The sequence below is a fragment of the Pleurodeles waltl genome, chromosome 1_2 (assembly GCF_031143425.1).
Source record: "Pleurodeles waltl isolate 20211129_DDA chromosome 1_2, aPleWal1.hap1.20221129, whole genome shotgun sequence".
NCBI lineage: Eukaryota > Metazoa > Chordata > Amphibia > Caudata > Salamandridae > Pleurodeles > Pleurodeles waltl.
In genome coordinates, this window is record NC_090437.1 from 1,172,085,870 (window position 1) to 1,172,106,793 (window position 20,924).

General features: G+C 43.5%; 1 protein-coding gene across 7 annotated transcripts in view; it reads left to right on the top strand.

The window, feature by feature from the left end:
* Window positions 1-20,924, top strand: part of SORCS2 (sortilin related VPS10 domain containing receptor 2) — a 1,939,515-nt gene that overhangs the window by 1,869,374 nt on the left and 49,217 nt on the right. For all 7 annotated transcript variants that reach the window (XM_069203288.1, XM_069203250.1, XM_069203258.1 and 4 more), the window contains exon 23: window positions 7,287-7,412. In XM_069203288.1, coding sequence (XP_069059389.1) covers window positions 7,287-7,412 — 126 coding nt within the window. The remainder of the gene's footprint in view (window positions 1-7,286; window positions 7,413-20,924) is intronic.

Sequence of the window (20,924 nt, forward strand, 5' to 3'; positions counted from 1 at the left end):
ATCTTATTACACTTAATTAATGCTAGCTTGTTTGGGACCAGATATTTACACTTACATGAATCGTAACTTAAAATCCTATTTAATGGTCAGATTTTTAAGTTACTATTCTAAAAATGTCAGTTTTAGAAAGTTAGCATTTTCCTGCCTAAACCAAATGTACTTTTCTGTCAGTGTTGTGGGTCACATGCCTGCGAATGGCTCTGCTGTTGTGGAATGTGTATTGCTTTAGACAGTGAGACAAAGGAAGTATAGGAATGAGGGGAGGGGTATCTTCCTGACAGGGGGGCTATGCAGGAGGTGCACCAGGTATAGAAGTAGGACCTTTAGAACCTCTCATTAGAACTGGACTTGTGGAAGATTCAGAAGAAGGGCTGCCCTGTTGCCATAAGGACTGCCCTGCTGCTTGAGGGACTGACTTGCCGTCTCCAGAAGGCAGGGTGGACCTGCTTGCCTTGTTCGCAAGCTACCCAGAGTAACTCTGAGAGCCAGTTGGCTGACCTCTTGTGTGAGCTACAGGAACACAACAAGCTTCATGAGACCTGGCTTGCAAATTCCCAGCTAGCTAGCATCAACTGAACCTGCTGGAGCCCTGCTGCTGGCCTCTGCTGGAGTGAGTTCTGATCTTCAAGCTGTGCACTCCAGCAAGACCTTCGGTTCACACTGACACCAACCATCCATGGTGACTAGTGAAGCAAGACCTACACTTCATGCCAACAGTGACCATCTACAATTATCAACCAAGTAAAACTTCACTGACAACCAGTTCTTCATGCTACCACGACAACTGTCCCTGACGCTAAACCTGCTCCTCATGCGAAAAGCCTTCTCCTTGCAGGCCCCTCCAATGTGAATGGAATTCTTTGCAATGGATTTGTGATGGTAGCAGTTCAGCATGTCTAACTTGGTCTCTCTAAGTGGCCCATACTTCCTAATAGTTGGCCTTGGCACTTTTCCCTGGCCCAGTGCGACCAGATTACCAAACATGCCTCATTGTGCTACCTGGGTCTATTGTTACTAAAGACCTTAAAGATGTATATTTCTGGTTCTACTGATTGGATTTTGTTCACTTTGATGAGATTTTTCTTGTGTTGTGTTTTCACTATTATTAATGTATTTGTGCTGCATAAATACTTTACACTTTGCCTCTAAGTTAAGCCTGACTGCATATCTATATTTCTTCTTGTGTTTTCCATTTTCTATGTGTGCTGCATTTTGCAGCACACTCAGAAAGAGGAAAATGCCTCAGGGGAAGGTGCTCCTTCCTGCACAAAACAATCCTCCTTACAAGGCAGGCACCCTTGCATCACGGTGCAAGGGTGCCTGCGTTGGTTCTGAGCAGCCAAAACAGCACCAGCTCATTCTTTCAAAAACCATGCATTCCTGCCCATTCCCTGTAATTGTAACATCATAATTTCTTCTTCGATACTAAAATGATTTCCATATTTCTGTCGTACACCATTAAATGTTTGTTTGTGCAGATATTGCCTCTATTTTGTTTGCTGTAATTCCTCATTAAACTCATACAAGTCTTTTTACAGAATACATTTGTTATTTGTGAGCATGCTGACACATTGCCTCTCTTCTTCACCTGTTGTTTTAGAAACACTCCTTTGAAAACATATTTCCATTTCCTCTTCTGAGGTCAAGCTAGTTAAATTTGTCTTACAGATTATCTGCTATTCCCTTTCCATCAGACTATCCAGACTAAATTCTTGCATCTAACCTGAGAAAACATACTTTGCAGCCCATGTGCCACAGTGGTACTTTTCATTTTGCTAATTGGTCATTGGGGTGGTGTTAGACCTGGCATCCTTGGTGTGGTCTCTCCTGTCTTTTTTGCCTCTGCTTCCCATGTTTTGACTGTGAGCTGAACTCTGTGTTTGCTGTTTTTGGTACTCTGGGCACTTTACCACTGCTGACCAGTGCTAACGTGCAAGTGATCCTGTGTAAATTGTATGTGTAATTGGCCAATCCTTGATTGTCATTTTTGATTTACTAGTAAGCCCCTAGTAAAGTGTGCTAGAGGTACCCAGGGCCTCTAAATCAAAAGCTACTAGTGGGCCCGCAGCACTGGTTGTGCCACCCACATGAGTAGCTCTGTACACCTGGCTCAGACCTGCCACTGCAGTGTCCTTGTGTGCAGTTTTAAACTGCCAATTCGACTTGGCAAGTTTACCCACTTGCCAGGCCTAAACCTTCCCTTGATATACATGTAAGGCACTCCTAAAGTAGGCCCTAGGTAGCCCCACGGGCAGGGTCCAGTGTATGGTAAAGATGGGACATGTACTTATGTGTTTTTACTTGTCCTGACAGTGAAATACTGTCAAATGTGGTTTTCACTGTTGCAAGGTCTATCTCTCTCATAGGTTAACATGGGGGCTGCCTTTAAATATCCTTAAAGCTCAGATTCCCTTTGGGAGCAGATAGACATGTGGAGTTTGAAGTCTCTGAACTCACAATTTAATAATACATCTTTTAGTGAAGTTGGTTCAAGCAGAAACACATTAATGTGTCCTTATACTGTTTACTATTTTCATTTTTGTTTAAGCACTCTACAAGAGGGCATGTTTTCCAAATGTCTCCCTAGTGTGCTCCTCTTCTCCTCTCCACCATGCTTTCCCACGCCCATGTATTCTCCCCACCATCTCTGTGATGCACTTACCCTTGTGTGCTCCCTTTACCTGTGCTGCTTTCCCGCCTGTGTGTGCCTATCCCTCCTCCCAGCTCTAAATGGTTGCTCTCTCTCTCGCACACATTCGCTGTTCTCTCCACCATTCACATTGCTGTCCCTCTTGCCCATTTGCACGCCCACCCCATGCTCTCTGTGCTCTGTACTCCCCGTTGCTTCTGTCTCCACTGACCTCCCTATGTTGCTGCTGCACACCTTTACCCCCTCCCCACACACACATTCTTTTGAGAAAAAAACATTTCCCAGGTTTTTTTTTATTTGCTGGTCTGAGTTAGATTCCCAAATAAAAAAAAAACATTTGCCCATTTTGTATACATGTGGATGTGTGGTGCGCATGCCTACAAAATGACACAATTGGCTTTCCTTTACTTGCTATGCTACACAGCATTTCAGATGCTGTACAACATGGCTAAAACATTAACAAAGACAAAGTCCCAAAGGCAATAAATTGGCTTTGTCAACACCTATTGTATTCAGTGCCGACATCAGAGATCTGTACACTGTGATGGGTTCCATAAAATATGGAAAACTAAAGAGAAAAAGCATTCTCTCAATATATACAACAGTTGTGAAAAGGTGTTTTTTCAAAGAATCAAGCTGGAGCTCATATTTATATACATGTGCCATGTCATTGGGCAATTGACGTAGGGCAGCGCCACAAGTCTTCTTGCTGCGCTGCCTTGTGCCAATGTGAAAGGGCAGGAATGCACCGTATTTATGAAATACAGTGCATTGTATTCGCACAGTGTTTGCTGCCCAGCGCCAATGCAGGCACCCTTGGACCATGGTGCAATGGTTCCTATGTTGCATGCTGGATTGTTTCTGTGCAGGAAGGGACACCTTACTGCACAAAAAAATCTCAAGAGGTGTTTTCCTCTTTCTATGTGTCTGCAGAATGCAACACACATGGAAAGAGAAAAACTAGGAGAAATAATATTTCTCCTCACTATGCCACAGATGTCAGGTTTTGGCATTGCCCCATGTTTACGTCATTTAGTAAATCAGGGACAGCGTCAAAATCCATGAATGTTGCATCGAAAAACCCATCTCAAAGCCCATGCAACGCTCTGTGGCAGCAGAGTAAGGCAACGCAGTGATTCCATATCTATGAGGCCACACAAAGTGGCTTTTCGTGGCCTCTTAGATATGGTTGAGATGCTTGCTACTCCGGAGCATCACAAAAAATGACGCTCCTGCGGTGCAAGCCTCTTGTAAATAAGCCCCTTAGCATACATAGTTTTGGCTGCATTATGTAAGTTCCTTGAGTCTCATTCTGCTACAGAAGCACTAGAGCACTTGAATGGTCCTTGAATATACAACTTCACTCACTTAAGTACAAAGGAAGAACGTAGTTTACTGTCAAAAGTTTCTGAATTGCAAATCTGTCAATGCCACGCGTGGCACCTAAGAGTGACCACTCATTACAGAAATCTGTACACACCTAAATTCAACAAAACAGCTGCACACATAGAGACGTCAGTGGGTGTAAGTGACAGACCTTTATTCTCAGAATGAGGAACTGTGAGTATTCATGGATAGGTGGCACTTACAACATCGCCCTGAGTAAGATCCGGTTCCGCAGTTGTAAGTTCAGGGTTAAGGTCGGTGTTGTTGACAATGTATTAAAGTGAAAGGCAGTGTCTGCACAGTCACCGCTGCTACTTAAAATGTACCCATGGACTTTGCTCCAGCTAATTCGATCATTTGATGTACTATTCTACAGATACTTAGAAAACATTAGAACCATTATCAATTCGCTCTAAAAAGAACAGTTCAAACTGTTTAACTCTCCCAAAGTTTAGCACGTCACAAAATAAATTCCAGCCCGTCATGCTGTCATCAGGACAGAACTATGGTAATAGCCTCTATTGGGGCTTATCTAAATATTTAACCAAACGACTGCTGTTAAACCTTCCTCGCTATGCATCTGTTAATTCCCTCCTGGCCAAGTAAAACCGGCCTTCACTACAGAAGGAGTTCTGTTAAAATTCTGTAAATGATACTCAGAGGAGTTTCTTGCGTGGGTCCACTGTGTTTCGTAGTAGATTTAGGGCAAGGCCCTAAAACCCCTCACTCGCCTTTTCTCGTAGATGTTCAGTCTCACTGCATTTCAGGAAGAATAACATAGCCCCTATGTAAAAGTAGCAATATTTATTCCAGACATTACAAATGTATCTAAAACAGGTTTCTATCTCTTCTGTCTGTTGAAGAGGATTTTTTCTATTTTTATCATTTGCGCACAAGGTTCAGGTGGGGTTTAGCTGGTGATGTTTCAGACAGACCATGTACCCTGAGCCTGTTTGGCACTCACACCATACCGATTGCAACAACGTCTGTGTCTGCCGAACTATGCATCTTCCATAATCTTACCATAGGAGACGGATTTCCTTCGCTGCCAGTGCATCTGTACTCCACCTTCAAAGCCCTCTACACTATCCACTCAACCTCTAAAGGTGTCCTTGGTCCACCTTTTTTAACGGAGGTGTGTTAGCACTGTGCACTTATTACCGACACTTTTCCAGTATCCTTGGAAAGTTCAACAGGGAAGGGAGAAGAGATCTAATATGAGCTTCCTGGTACCATCAGAACCATGGTATTTTTCATGAAAGTTCTGTAAGGATAAAACGTTTCTGTAATGACGGTTTTAGGTTTGCAATACTCAATATTAGCATGAAAGGCATTTAAATGTTGTTTCCTGCAGCTGTCATCAATAACAGCTGCATAGTAGCCACTACTGCTGCTATGGAGCAAGCCTTGGGCAAATCCTGGGAAAAAGGGAGGCGGTAATTAACAGTTGTTATTGTCCGGTACAAAAACTAAAAAGGCTATGGGGTACTCTACCCGGCTTTGGACACCCTAAGCTGAAAGTGGCATCCGTAGAGGGCTTGCTTCAGCACTGGTTGTGTCCGGTGTGACACCTTTGTTGCGCCCCCCCATGACTTTATTCTCCACCGATTTCCTCACTATCACTCTCCAACACTGCCCATCATCTCTCCATCGCCCATCACACCTACTTAATTTGTTTTATAGCGTTACACATACTAGTGTAGGGTGTTAGAGCACTTTACATCACACACAAATTATACCGACAATGAATCATACATGTGTAAATCAATGTATAGAAAATGGTATGTAAGACAATGAGGATTACAAGGTATAGGAGTCACGTGTCATCCAGACTGGTAGGTAGTAGGGCCCATATTTATACTTTTTTTGAGCCGCATTTGCGTCACTTTTTGAAGCAAAAGTGGCGTAAACTTACAAAATACAATTATATTTTGAAAGTATGTGCCACTTTTGCGTCCAAAAATTACGCAAATGCAGCACAAATAAAGTATAAATATGGGCCTATATTTTAAGAGTACATGGACTGGAGAAGCACAAACCCAGGATTTTAAAACACGGTAGTTGGTGTTGGCTTTGGTAATAAGAATGTATTTATACCCACACTAATCCTTTTTAGCAACATTAGGTTAATGAAATACTGGAGAAATAAACTTAGGCCCAGATTTACTAAACTGTCACGCAGTCTTTAAGCATTTGGGTGTCCACTGCGCGGTATCGCCTAACCTGACTGGGCAAGCATCAACAACAACGTCTGTATGAAGTTTCAGATTGAAATATGCCATTTCCGTAGCATTTATAATTGTATGTTTGATTCTCTTGAAACTTCTCTCACATTTGTGTGACCATTGAAACAGAGCATTTTTCTTCGTCAACTCTTGTAATGGAACGCTAACAGCGATAAAGTCTTGTATATACCTGCAACAGTAACTGGCGATACCAAGAACTGAACATACCGTAGAAACATCTTGTGGAGGTTCAGCATTTGACAGAGCTTGTACTTTTGCAGGATCGGGTGTCATACCCCATCAGAAAAGATATAGTCAAAGAATTTCAGTTTTGTCTTGTTGAACTCACACTTGTCTTCATTCAAAGTCAAACCTGCATCACTGTGTAAGCAACATAATTGTGTTAGGGCTCAATCATGTTCCTTCTGTGTAGCTTCAAAAACTAAAATATCATTACTATAATTTAACACATTCACAACATACTGTATTATACGTCTTTCTTTTCTGACTCCTAAAATGGTATTAGTACATAATAAAAAGCATTTTAGCTGTTGCAAATGTTGAATTGAAACATTTGTGACTGTTAAACTGCTTAGTACATCTGACGCAATATAATGTTTGCAAAAAAAAAGAATAAAGAGTTTTATTTTCAAAAGCATTTATCCACTATACTCATGCGACTTGTCGTTCCTTTGGACTATAAAATGAGCAAGCATGAAGGAGATGTCCAGCTATCACAGACTATAAGGAGCACCTCAAGGGATTTTAGTAAATTCTCGAATCATTACAAATACATTCCAACACTATGATAATTAGGTTTTCCTTTTTCAAAATGGTTGTGAATTGCCACAAATGTTTAATTATTGGTAATTTAAAAAGCTATGTGCAATCTCATGAATAATAAACAATACATATGTGTATTGTAGATCAGGTAAGCAAACACAGTATCATAAATTCAAAATTTGAAACGCAGCAAACTTTCTAAAAATAAAAAGCGAAACTTTTGAATTTTCTTTTTACTGCAGGAAACAAACATCCCTGAGGACACAATTGTGACGGTGGTAAAGCCAGGTCTGCCAACAACTGCTGACTTATATGTGCTACCACCAACAAACAAGCCGAAGAGGAAAAGAAGTATAGCGAGTGATAAGGTAAGGCTTGGAAATCATCCTTTTCTTCCAATCTTTTTTGGGGACACAACAACGTGTGAATGCAATATTTTTCAAATGGTCAGTTGTCAGGAATTGGGCTTCAGCAAGTTAATTAGAGATGGGCGGTGAGGAGTTGGACGTTATGGTCACAACAGTTGTTGAATAATTTTTAGAGAAAAGGGCGTTGCTGTGTTGCATTGCACTATGAGGAGAGGGCAGCGAAGCATGTAAACTGAGACATAGGCCTTGATTGCTAATTTAGAATAAGTCAGGGGGCTGGAATGGAATGACTTATCTTGGTAAATACAGATTTTGAAGGTAAAGAATATAAGGGTCCAGTAAATGCCTGAAGTCTGAGTTTGTCAGGGGAGAAATAGGAATGATATTATTATAATTGAAAATAGGGATATACCACATCTATTTCCACATGTACTGGAGAGTCGCACACATCTTGCCTTCATAAATATCCGATCAGCTGGAATTTGTCAGGGGGGATTGTGGGCGCTAAAGACTGCGGGTGTTAAACCTGACAGCCTTGGTGTGGTCTTCCCCAGATCTTTTGCTTTCACCTGTTTTCTGAATTTCTTTTTTGTTGTCATTAGGAGTCCAATTAAAATAAACCACTACTAACCAATAGTAAGGTGTGGCTTACACCCAATTGGCACATTTAAATTACTTATGCGCCTCTAGTAAAGAAGTACAGTATGTCCCAGGGCCTGTAAGTTAAATGCTACTACTGGGCCTGCAGCGCTCAATGAGCCACCTGTCAGGTAGAGTTGAAAGTACTTCACTAAGACAACAGTATGTTATTGTAGCAGTGCCCTTTATTTCACCTCATCCACCAGTGGTCACCAATGCTTAACTGCCACCACCATTTGAAGCTAAACATTCCCTCAATCCCACACTACAAGAGAGAGTTCCAACATAGAAATTAACTACCTCGCACTACTTCCTACTTATAAACAGTGAATTCCCCTATACTAAACCCACAAGTCTCTGACCATTATAAACAATGAATCTCCAACTTAACACAAAAACTATAACCTTTCATGATAAGTAGCATGTTGTGACATAACAATAAATCTTTAATATACAGATACTTGATTTTTCTTCTAGTTTCTTATACAACCCTATAGATATTGAAGCAATTTGCATATCATCTCACGCTTTCAGCTATTTCCTCGTTGTTCGGACCATCTTTGCTCATCTGGGGCCATATGTACGAACACATTTTCCCATTGACACAGAATGGGAAAAACCCTTTGCTACATCTGGCCCCTGGTCCCTTGCCTGCGGATCAATCATTTTCAATTTTGTCTCAGTCAGGTCTATGACTGGCTCCTCCTACCTGATTCAAGTTCCAAATTCTACCATCAGCAATTTTATTGGCACTTTTAAATAGTTTGACAACCTGTTTCTCCCTTGTAAATTTAGACCACATTTGACACCCAACTGGTGCTTTGATTTTCACCCACTCACCAACCTGAAACTTAATATTTTAACACAATTATGTACATAAAAATATTGCTTTCTGTCACATTAGAGTTTCAATTATCTCTCGCCATTCACCAATACCATTTTACTTTACACTTTTGTCTAGTAACATCAAATCCAGCCATAATTTTGTATTAGCTGACCTCGCTTTAAATAGCTCAAACTGTGTTTTACCAGTGGTGGCATGTGGTGACAATCCGTAAGCTGTGATTCTTTCTTTGAACACCCTTTTCCAGTCTAGATTGTTTACTCTTGCCAGTTATATACTTTCTTTCAAGGTTTTTTTAACCTCTCAATTGAACGATTTGCCTCAGGTTGATACAGAGATTTGTCTTATGACATATGCCACGCTCTTTCAGAGAGTTTTCTATTTCTTGTGAGCAGAATTGTGGATCATTATCTGATGAATTAAAGTGAGGATAACCCTCCTTTCTAAATACTTCCTCCAAAAATGTGATCACATTATTTGAGGAGCTATCATGCACACAGCTCACTTTAATCCATTGTGAATATAAGTCAGGCAGTACTACTAAATAAGGTGTGTGATGCTCACCATGAAGAGGACCCACAACATCTATTGCTATCACCTCCCTTGTATATTGTGGTAGTTCTCTACATACCATCAGAATATGGCAAGTTTTTAGCACTTTGTCACTCCTATAACACTGCACACTGCACGTTCCACCATTATATCTATTCCAGGCCACCAGAAATCTTGACATAGATGTTCTTTCATTTTGGCTATGCCCATATGGCCTTCATGTGCAAATGAAATATCAGTTTACTCCTCAATCCTTCAGGTGGAACCAATCTACTGCCTCTTGCTAAAATACCATCAATTACAGCCAGTTCTTCTTTGAGTATAGGACACAGGGTCTCATTTAAAAGTCCCTAGCGTCACACTGCACCACCGAACCATCATTTTTTTTAATACTCCAGTGGCATAGTGTGCCAGCTCATATTTACAAATCTACACAAAGTCACATGGCATGACTTTTCATGGCCTTATAAATATGGCCCCCTTTCATGCATAACTCTGTGTGAAAGGGATGTTCCCTGGGTGTTGGAACCTGACGGAATCTGATGCATTCCCAGATTGACAAGGCTGGGGATGCATCAGATTCTTACGCAACCACATGGGTTGTGTTAATGTGACACAACAGGGAGAAAAAAGCATTCAGCAGCACACATAAAAAGAAGAAAACGCTATTAATGATTGTTTATGTGAAGAAAGAGTCCTTCCTGCACATACACAATCAACCCTGCAGCACAGGCTCCCTTGCACCATGGCACAAGGGTGCCTGTGTTGGCACTACGCAGCAGTTTGTGCACCAGCGCCGAGGAAAGTACAGGGCGACATTGTATTTCTGTAAATATGATGCATCCTTACAGTTTCAAAATGACACAGCGTGGTGCAGCATGCTGGCTTGGAGCACCACGCTGTCATTTCCTAGTAAATGAGGCCTGCAGTTTCTCCAGCTTGTTCATGTTGTTGCCACTATTAATTCCATAGCATTCAATAAATCATCAATAAAGCATAAACCTTAAAAATTTCAGCATTCCATTCATCCTCTTCTGTTGCCCCAAAGGTAACCTCACACACATTTACTTCTTGTTCCAGGAAATCATCTAACCTATCCTGCACATCTTGTGAATTCACAGCGTCAGTCAAACATGATAAGAAATCAGCTGTGAATTTTTTGGTGCCTGAATTATATACTCATCTGTGAAGTTATACTCTTGAAGAGCAATAACCCACCTTCTTATTCTAGCAGAAACTGAATCCAGACCTGTCTTTTGAATTTTTTTTGTTACGGTTTAGGGTCAGATCTTACCTTAAAAGAGGTTCCCCAAATCAGATTTCTGAATTTCCCTAATGCTCAAAAGATTGCAAGAGCCTCCTTTTCAATCACAGAGTAATTTAACTCAGCACCTTTTAAGCATTGAGAGGCACATGCAATCAGTTGTTCACTACCTTTCTTCGCTGTACAGTGACTGCACCAATTCCTTTACTACTGGCATCTGTGATTATACAGGTTTCTTCACCCGGAACAAATGCCTGCAAATTAGGTGCATTTTTACGATCTTCTGTCAACTGATTAAACTCATTCTGACATTCTCCATTCCAAATGAATTCCACTTTTTTTCCCAGTAAATCTCAGAGATGAACGGTTTTGTCCACAAAATAGTTGTTGAACTTACTATAGTATTCCACCATTGCAAGAAAACCATTAGTTCTTCTTTGGAACAGGGCTCTTTCATACCCACAGTTGTTTCACCTGGATCCTTTTTTGGTCTTATCCCTTTCCCAGAGATGTGATATCTAAATAGTTTACTTCACATATGCAAAACTTGCGTTTGTCATTTTTCAATGTGAGAAGTCTCTTAACAGACTGCTATGGGAGCCAACCACTCTTTGGCTTCCACTGGTTCAATCATTCCCAACTCAACCAGCCGTGTAATCACTTGCTGTACTCATTCTTGTATGGTAAACGGAATTTTCCTCACCTTGGCAGCCACAGGTTTTGCACCAAGTTGTCATTTTATGTGATATTTGTAACCCAACAGGCATCCCAACTCATCATAAAATATGTTGTCAAACTTCACTTCACAATAATTTTTGTTATTACTTATCTCGCGCACCTGAACTTGTGGGACCAAATTGGGACCAAAAGTCTCTGATGCTGCTAACCAAGTAGCTCTTCCCTTTCGTCTGGCACATATATCTTTGCATCCACAAACTTCACAGTGCATTCCAGACATGCGAAAAAATAGTCATACATTTTAAAGGGTGGACCGTCATACCCATTTGCTCTCACATCCATGATGTGCATTTTTATACTTTCCCTTTGAAGTGTTTCTCATGAATTTCCTTTGAACTCATGGTGAGATGCGAGCGCAAATCAAATTTCATCATGACCTCGACATTTCATTTTTCAACTATTCAGTGAGATGACCATTTTTGCACTCATTCACTTGGAAAACAATTTATTTTACCTCTTTTTTTGTTCTTTCTGGTTCTTTCCCTTGCAACATTTTGAAAATGAGCCTATTTCCCGTGCACAGAAAATGAATTGCTGGACATTTTGAAGCATTTGCTTTATGTCCAAACCTCCCACACCTGAAGCACGTTCGCTGAAAATCAGTTTCAACCTTTGACTCAGTCATGTTTCCATTACTAACATTAACAATTGTTTTATGTTCACCTTGACATAAACATTCTTCTACCTTGTCTGTACAAACTCTTTGTTTGTTCTCCTTACTCAGTTCCCCAAACACTTGACCATATGTTCAACAAGCTTTTCTATTACAGCCATTTCCTCCCATAGTATTTTGTCTTTTAACCAAAGCAATTCCCTGATTTATCATTTTAACATTTCAAAACAAATAGGTCTCTAATCCTCTTTTCTGTTAATCCATCAAATTTGCAATTTGCAGTTGGCCTTCTGAGGCAGGTCACAAAATTCTCCATGGACTCATCGTTTCCTTGCTCTCTCATCCCAAAATAGTACCTCTCAATTATTGTTCTGACCTTAGGTAAGTAATGACAATTGAGTTTAAGAATGCATATTTCATATTTATTTAAAGATCTTTGATCACCTGCACTCAATTCTGGTAATGGTTCTGAAATCTCTTGTTCTTCTCCACCCAGACAATGCAATAGCAGGGAATATTTATGTTCAACACTCAAATTAGTGCCACATACACTTCCATAACTGGCAAAAATCTTCTTTCATTTCTGCCACTTTATTGTTGGGTCTCCTGGAGTACCCCAATAAAATAGTGATGGTGGTGGTGTGACATTCTGCATGGTGAAGATTGAAACCCCAGAAATGTAATAACCGTTCTTCCTACTATGGTGTACCTGTCACCATTTTGATAGGTCTAATGTGGAACCTCAAATTTCTGGAGAGGAAAGGTGTTCCTATCACCGTTTTGATAGACAGGGTTAATGGTGTGCCTATCACCGTTCCAATAAGTCAGGCACTTCAAACTGTGTGTGCCTATCACCTTTTAAATGCAAAAGGAATATGACTTATTCTTCCAGTGAGTCAATTTGAAACATCTCAACCTACCAAACATGAGACTGTGTAGCCGAATCTCATGTCACAGTCGTATTCCTGGCTGCAAAGAGTGACTGTAGGAAGCTGACCTGGTGTGGGTGAGCGCCTATGGTTTTATCACCTTATACCTGATCCAGGTATCCCCTATTCGTGAAATGTAGGCAGTTTCTAGGAAGCCAGGGCTGTCTAGAGGTAGATGTGGATAAGCAGCCAAGACTTATCCAGGAGACATGCAAAGCCTATGCAATACCACTATAGTCACGCAGGACTTACAGACGTGAAAGAACCACACAGTGTTACAAAAATAAAGGTACTTTATTTGGGTAACACAAATCCTAGAATACTGAATAGGCAGTCCCCCAACTGGAAGTAAGGAAACACACTATAATATACACATTAGCAATCAGTAAATACCATAGAAAGCAACGAGCATTGGTAAAAGCAATAGCAACTAGTGAGGGCCCCAGGGGAGGGTCAAACCATATACTAAAGAAAGTGTAATGTGAAAGGCAGTCCCCCACCCAAGGGAGTGGAATCAGTAGAAAGGAGCTGGAGGAACTAGGAACCCCAAGAGGAGAGTACCAGAGTGATCCCCAGCAACCAGGAGAGCAGAGGTAAGTACTTGGTTTTCCCCAAAACCAACCATAGGACTTTGGAAAAGGATTATGCAAGACTCAACCAGGACTGGAAGAACCCAATGGTGGATCCTGACAGAAGAGGACCTGCAAAGAAGGGGACCGTGTCTAGTTTGTGATGGAGTGTCCGGTTGTGGTAGGAGCCACTACCAACCCTTCTGTGGATGCAGGCCCAGGTCAATGGTGGACGAAGAAAGTTAGAACAGGAGATGACAAGTCCCAGAAATGATGCAAGTGATGTCCCACATCGGTGGTTGAGATGCAGTTGGTTAGGTGTGCTGGAAAACCACCAAAAAGCCTTGGCAAATGCAAGAGACTGAGAAGAAGGTTTGCAAGGCTGAAGAGGGCCAGCAAGGTCCAGGGGACTTGACCCATGGAGGGGAGCCCTGGGTGACCATCAGCAGTCAGGAGAGTCACAAGAAGAGGAGGTAGCTCCCACAGGCAACCCACTGGCAGAAGGCACAGGAGTAGCAGGGAGGCCCACTCAGCACACCTGAAAAGGAGTCCCACATCGCTGGAGCAGCAGACAGGAGACTGTTCTTGGCAGGAAGGAATGCTGGGGCTATGAGGAGCCTGAAGATCCCTTGGAGGAGGAGCAAACAAGCCTTGGTACCTGCAAGAGTCACCGTGCACAGGGGTACTGTCCTGCAATGAGAGGCAAAGGCTTACAGTCTGCCAAGTTGGACAGCTGGTAGAGAGGACCAAGGGGACCACTCCAGACCACCACCTGTGATGCAGGATCCAGGCAGTTCCAGAGGAGAGTAGATCCACACATACAGTCGTCATTGCAGTTGGTGCTTGCAGATGCATGGGAGTGACTCCTTCACTCCAAGGGAGATTCCTTCTTACTTCTTGTGCAGGCTGAAGACTCACTGTCTACAGAGGATGCACAGCTGGGGACTTGTTGCAGTTGCTGTAAGGAGCCGGAGAAACAATGTTGCAGAGCTGAGTCATTGCTAAAGTTGCAGATTGACAGTTCCTGGGGGGTCCAGTTGAAGTCCCAGTGGCCAGAAGATGAAGTAAATGATGCAGAAGAGTCCTGCTGGAATCTTGCACATCGACACTGAGGACCCATCCAAGGGGGAGACCATAAATAGCCCAGAAAGAGGGATTGGTCACCTAGCAGTGTGACCACCTGTCAGGAGGGGGAGGTGACGTCACCTACCTGACCTGGCCACTCAGATGCTCCCAGGGGCCTCTGTCCACCTTGGATTCAAGATGTCAGAATGAAGTGGCCAGACCATTTGGAGGAGCTCTGGACACCACTCCTAGGGTGGGGATGGACTGGGGAGTGGTCACTCCCCTTTCCTTTGTCCAGTGTCACGCCAGAGCAGGGACTGCGGGTCCCTGTACTGGTGCAAACTGGTTTATGCAAGGAGGGCACCAAATGTGCCCTTCAAAGCATACCGGTGGCTTGGGGAGGCTACCATTCCCAAGCCATGTAACACCTATTATTATAATCCTTTGTTCTGCCTTTCCCTGCCTGAGCTGGTCAAGCAGCAGGAGGGCAGAAACCTGTCTGAGGGGTGGCTGTAGAACAGACTGCCCCGAAAAACCTCAGAAAACTTGTAGGAGCAATGCTGGGGGTCCTCTGAGAAGCCCCCAGAGTGCATGGAATCATACAACTAATACTGGCAACAGCATTGGGGTATGATTCCAACATGTTTGATAGCAAACATTGCCCAGGTTCGGAGTTCCCATTATGTAGCTGGACACAAGTAGTCCAGTACATGGGTAAAGTATGGGTAAAGTGAGCTGGAGTTCGTGCACATGCAGAAGTGTCCTGACACACAGGTACCTGCACCCTGCCCTCTGGGCTAGGAGGGTCTACCATAGGGGTGACTTACAGTGACCTGGTGCAGTGACCTGTAGTGAAAGGGTGCATGCACCTTTTCACACAGGCTACAATGGCAGGCCTGCAGACACATTTTGCATGGGCTCCCATGAGTGGCACAATACATGCTGCAGCCCATGAGAAAACCCCTGGTGTCCTGACACACAGGTACCTGCACCCTGCCCTCTGGGCTAGGAGGGTCTACCATAGGGGTGACTTACAGTGACCTGGTGCAGTGACCTGTAGTGAAAGGGTGCATGCACCTTTTCACACAGGCTGCAATGGCAGGCCTGCAGACACATTTTGCATGGGCTCCCATGGGTGGCACAATACATGCTGCAGCCCATGAGAAAACCCCTGGTGCCCCAATGCCCTAGGTACCTAAGTATCATATACTAGGGACTTACAGGGGGCACCAGTATGCCAATTGAGGGGTGTGTGAAGTCCTAGGCAACCAAATTTAGAAGGTAGAGGACAATCACTGGGATCCCGGTTACCAGGATCCCAATGAAAACAGTGAAAGCATACTGACAACAGCAGGCAAAAAGTGGTGGTAACCATGCCAAAAAAGAGGGTATTTTCCTACAGTGACCATGCAGTGCGATGCAACCTATACCTGTGGGAGATTGGGCTTGTTTTGAAGCAACTCGACTTGTCTTATTTCCATGCAGTCAAGCCAGTCTCTCAAATGGCTGCCGAGCGTGACCATGCAACACAGTGTGACCTATTTCCATGGGAGATTGAGCTTGTTTTAAAGCAAGTACATTTTTCTTTAAGGAGAGTTGGGCACAGCTTTCCCAGTGACGTGAATGAAACGTGGAGTGCGTTTCATTTCTCATCAGGTTTCTGGGCCTCTCATGAGCACTCTCACCTCTCAAAACAGAACTCCACCACTGCAGACCTGATGAGTACAGCTCCAATTTTAGGTACAGAAGTAAGCTAACATAAAAACTTGCTCTCCCTTGATGTTGAGGTGAAGGGGCAGCACAGTGTGTGATGCATCCAATCCTTGTCGTCAAATTGCAGGTAGGCTCGAAAGGACTTCACAAAGATAGCAGTATATTGTTGTTGTTGGAGCCCTTTATTTCTCTTCATCCACCAGTGGTCACCAATGCTTAACTGTCACCACCATTTGAAGCTAAACATTCTCTCTCTCCACCATCACCAGGAAGGGAGTTCTAAAAGAGAACTTAACTACCTCACACCACCCACCAAAGAAGCACTGTAAACCATGTTTGATGCCTTCTGTTGCAACCTGTAGCACAGTTTTAAAACTTTTGCCAGGCTGAAACCTTCCTTTCAATACATATAATTCATACCTAAGGTTGGCCCTAAACAGCACACAGGGTAGGGTGCATTGTGTTTAAAAAGTGGAACATGTTTTAAGCTTTATGTGTCCTGGTACTGAAAAACTTCTAAATTCATTTTTCACTACTGTAATGCCCACCTTTCCCATAGGATAACATTGGTTTGTCTTGTTACATTTATTAAGTGATAAATTCTGGTTGGAAATATTGGAAATGTCATGTTTGGTCTCACATGAATTGTCATTTAAAATCCTCTTCAATGGTAAAGTCAGATATCAAATCATAATTCTGAAAATGCCAAATTTTAAAATTTGCCTTTTTCATGTCATAATCTTTTGGTGTCTGCTGCCAATGTCCTGGTTCACATGACCCTGATGCTAGACAGACTTTGTGTATTCCTCCCAGACAGTGCGAGAACAGGGTTTAGGTGATGGCGAGCCATCCTGACCAGATGGGTAGGGGCAGAGCTGTTCCCTCCCCACATGCACTTCAATAGGGGCTGCATCTAGCACACGTAACACCGGTCTTTTATGGCTCCAGATTTCTAGGAGCCTTGACAGGGGAAAGGAAGAAACTTTCGAATTCCAGATGTGGAGGTAGCCTAGAAGATCTCCCTAGTTCAAAGACTGGCCTCAAGTATAAATATTGGACCATCAGAACATCTTTTCAGTACACTCCTGCACCTGCAGAGGACATCACAAGGACTGCCATGGATCCCCAGACGACTGCCCTGCTACTTGAGGCCTGCCTTGTACCTCAGAGGACTGCCCTGCTGCTTGATGCTTTTCTTGCACCCCTGAGGACTGGTCTTTTACTTGAGGCCTGTCTTGTTACTCGAACCCAGGGCTAGTGGAGTGACTTCTAGGGCTAGTTGGCTGGCCTCCTATATGCGCTACATGACATAACACGTTCCAGTGACCTTGAACCCTGCACCTGGCCTCTGCAGGAGTGAGTCCTCAGTCCCCAAGTGGTGTCCCACAGTCCTGAACCTTTGGTTGTGGTGTTAAAAGTGCTGCTCCTGACTAACCCTAAAAGTTGGGACTTAGAACAATTGTTCACCAAGTGGCCTGAGAACTATCAGACGAGTGGGACCTACCTGCCTATTGATCCGCCAGAGATGCATGCCGGATGGCCTGACTCTGCAGTAGCTCACGCTACATTCCTCGCCACAGCAGCAAATCCTATTCAGCCAGACCTCTCAGTGAAAGGTATCTGGCCTTGTGGAGTCCTCAAAGGTTACAGCCTTCAGCTTCACCCTGCTGAAAATTTACGGCTTCCAAAAAAAGTAACAAAGTCCTAAGGTAGAAATCTTCACCATGACTCTATCCAACAGCTCACTAGTGATGACGCCTCCTCCTTGCTAAATACCAGCTGCCTCGCCCCGCTGAACATCCCCTTTTCAGAAACCTTTCTTCAAATGTTTTTCTAAGCCTGAAGTTAAGCAAAGACTGCTCCCAATTAATCCTCATGTAGCCGAACCACACTCGGCCCTAACTTTTGACTCTGACCCCATCTTGCATGACCAGATATCCGTATTTGGTAGTTTGATCTTTGAGTCTCACATTTTCACTCCCCCTGCCAGCCCCCCCAACCAGAAAACCAGTTTTGTACAGTAGGAATGTGGTGTTTACCATAAAAGTCAGAATTACAATCCTTGAACAATCGGGATCAGAATTCAGCATCCCACTCAGAAACATCTATGTAAGGGAAACTAACGCAGTACAACACAAATATAGGAATAGATGGCATATAGGCCCTCATTCTGACCTTGGCGGGCGGCGGAGGCCGCCCGCCAAAGTCCCGCCGTCAGGTTACCGTTCCGCGGTCGAAAGACCGCGGCGGTAATTCTGACTTTCCCGCTGGGCTGGCGGGCGGTCTCCTTCAGACCGCCAGCCAGCCCAGCGGGAAAGAGGCTTCCACGATGAAGCCGGCTCGGAATCGAGCCGGCGGAGTGGAAGCTGTGCGACGGGTGCAGTTGCACCCGTCGCGTATTTAACTGTCTGCGCAGCAGACAGTGAAATACATGTAGGGGCCCTCTTACGGGGGCCCCTGCAATGCCCATGCCAGTGGCATGGGCACTGCAGGGGCCCCCAGGGGCCCCGCGACCCCCCCCCTACCGCCATCCGGATCTCGGCGGTCCGACCGCCGGGATCTGGATGGCGGTAGGGGGGGTCGGAATCCCCGCGGCGGTGCAGCAAGCTGCGCCGCCGCGGAGGATTCAATGGAGCCGCGGTACACTGGCGGGACCCCGCCAGTGGTGCCGGTCCGACCGCGGCTTTACCGCCGCGGTCGGAATCCCCATTGGAGCACCGCCGGCCTGTCGGCGGTGCTCCCGCGGTCCTCCGCCCTGGCGGTCAAAGACCGCCAGGGTCAGAATGACCACCATAGTGCCCAGCTCATCTTTGCTATCTGGCGGCAAGAAAATGGCCATGATCTGCAAAATTGTTGTTAGAGAGGAGAGTATCCAAACGGTATTCAAACAATCATTATAGAGGGCTTAGGAAGTCAGGACAACCAGTTCTTTAAGTGTTCCATGTAACCCAACAATGACTGTTCTAATTGAAAATCAATGTTCTTTGATTGAAGTAAAGCTTTGAGATTCTGAGCTTGTGGCATTTTGCATAATTATGGATTTGCCACATAATCCATCATCTGGTGCATAGTCTGCAGCTTTTAATGAAAAGAAATACTATAAATCTAGCAACATGTGTTCTCGAGCAGTGGAACATCCCACTGCAAAGGTGGACTGGTCCTCTTTCTTGCTCATTGATGTAGTTGGTTGTTAAACTGGTACTAATAAGGTGAATGTTTTGCTCAAACAGTGTTACCATTTGCAAAAAATGTCAAAATAGTGAAGTGATATTATGACAAAATATGCTAAGTTACACCATATAATTAGTCTTTTCTTGCTCCATAATTTAGTCAACCAGGCCTCACAACTTGGTCCTCCTCTGCCATATATTTCCAGTGGCTCCGATGATAGGATATATAGGGTGTCTCAGACAAGGCCTTTGTAGGTAATCAGATTTGGAATCCAGAGGAGGGGGGTGGAGATCCAGTGACTTGAACTACTTTTTTCCTGGCAGTGAGTCAAAGGCCTTGATCTGCAACAACTCCTCCCCTATGTTTTTTCCAAAGGAATTTCAACTGGCATATTATAAGGGTATGTCAGAAATTTGTGTTTTTTTAAGCTGTATTTTGATTAGCCTATTTCAGAAGGTAGGGTAGCTAGGACAGGTAAAGACAAGTGAAAATATTTGACTGACATACAGATTGCGAATGCCTAAAGATATTCAGAGTAGTTGTCATTGTGGGTCATTCATCCTTAATAATTTTAAAAAATGACTCATTGGCAGAGGGAATTATTAAGGTACACCTTGCTTTCATTCTAGAGCAAGAGAGCAACAGTAAAGTGGTTCATGGCTACAGTAAAGGACAACATAGCAGATTATGCCCAAATGGAGAAAGGCGAAGTTGAAATAAAAAGGAAAGGGTCAATCAGTCCTCTGTTGGGAAACCACTGTCCCTCCACAGGGGCATAGCTTATTCAATAATGTTAGGGGGTATGAGTTTGAAATTTCCCAACAAAGCAATGTAGTGTACCCAACTAAAAACTGACCGGGTGATGGGAGATGTTAATCTCATATGTGCATTTAGCAATTATTGTGAATGAGTTATAGGTGATTGCCAATACGTTTCCCTTGAATGAGTTTGGATTTGGTCTAGTTGCCCACAATCAATGAAAATATTGGTCTCTTGATGAGGTGCTTAATTGTCAATAAGTACAGCCAAAAGAAAATCGAGTTAGACATTTTACAAAATATTGTTAGCTGATACCACATCTAAGAGGTACCCTTTTATGAGGAATGGGATAATGAATGCCCATCATAAATCCTGTGGTAGTACAATTAATGGAGAATTGATGGATGTGGAACTGACTGTCTGGAGCCCTTATGTCAGCACCTTATATTTGATGCAAGCCAAAGTATCAGTGGAACGGAATGAGGGAGTATATTCACAGTATATTCACATATTGATTCACCTTGGATGGATTTCCCTGTGAGGCATTCAAAGATCATTATTGAGCCCTCTAAATGACCAGTGCTGTTAGAAAACTGGTTTTATGAATAAGAGGTCTTTTACATGAGATTGCTTTGTTCCGCTACTCCAAAGAGCCC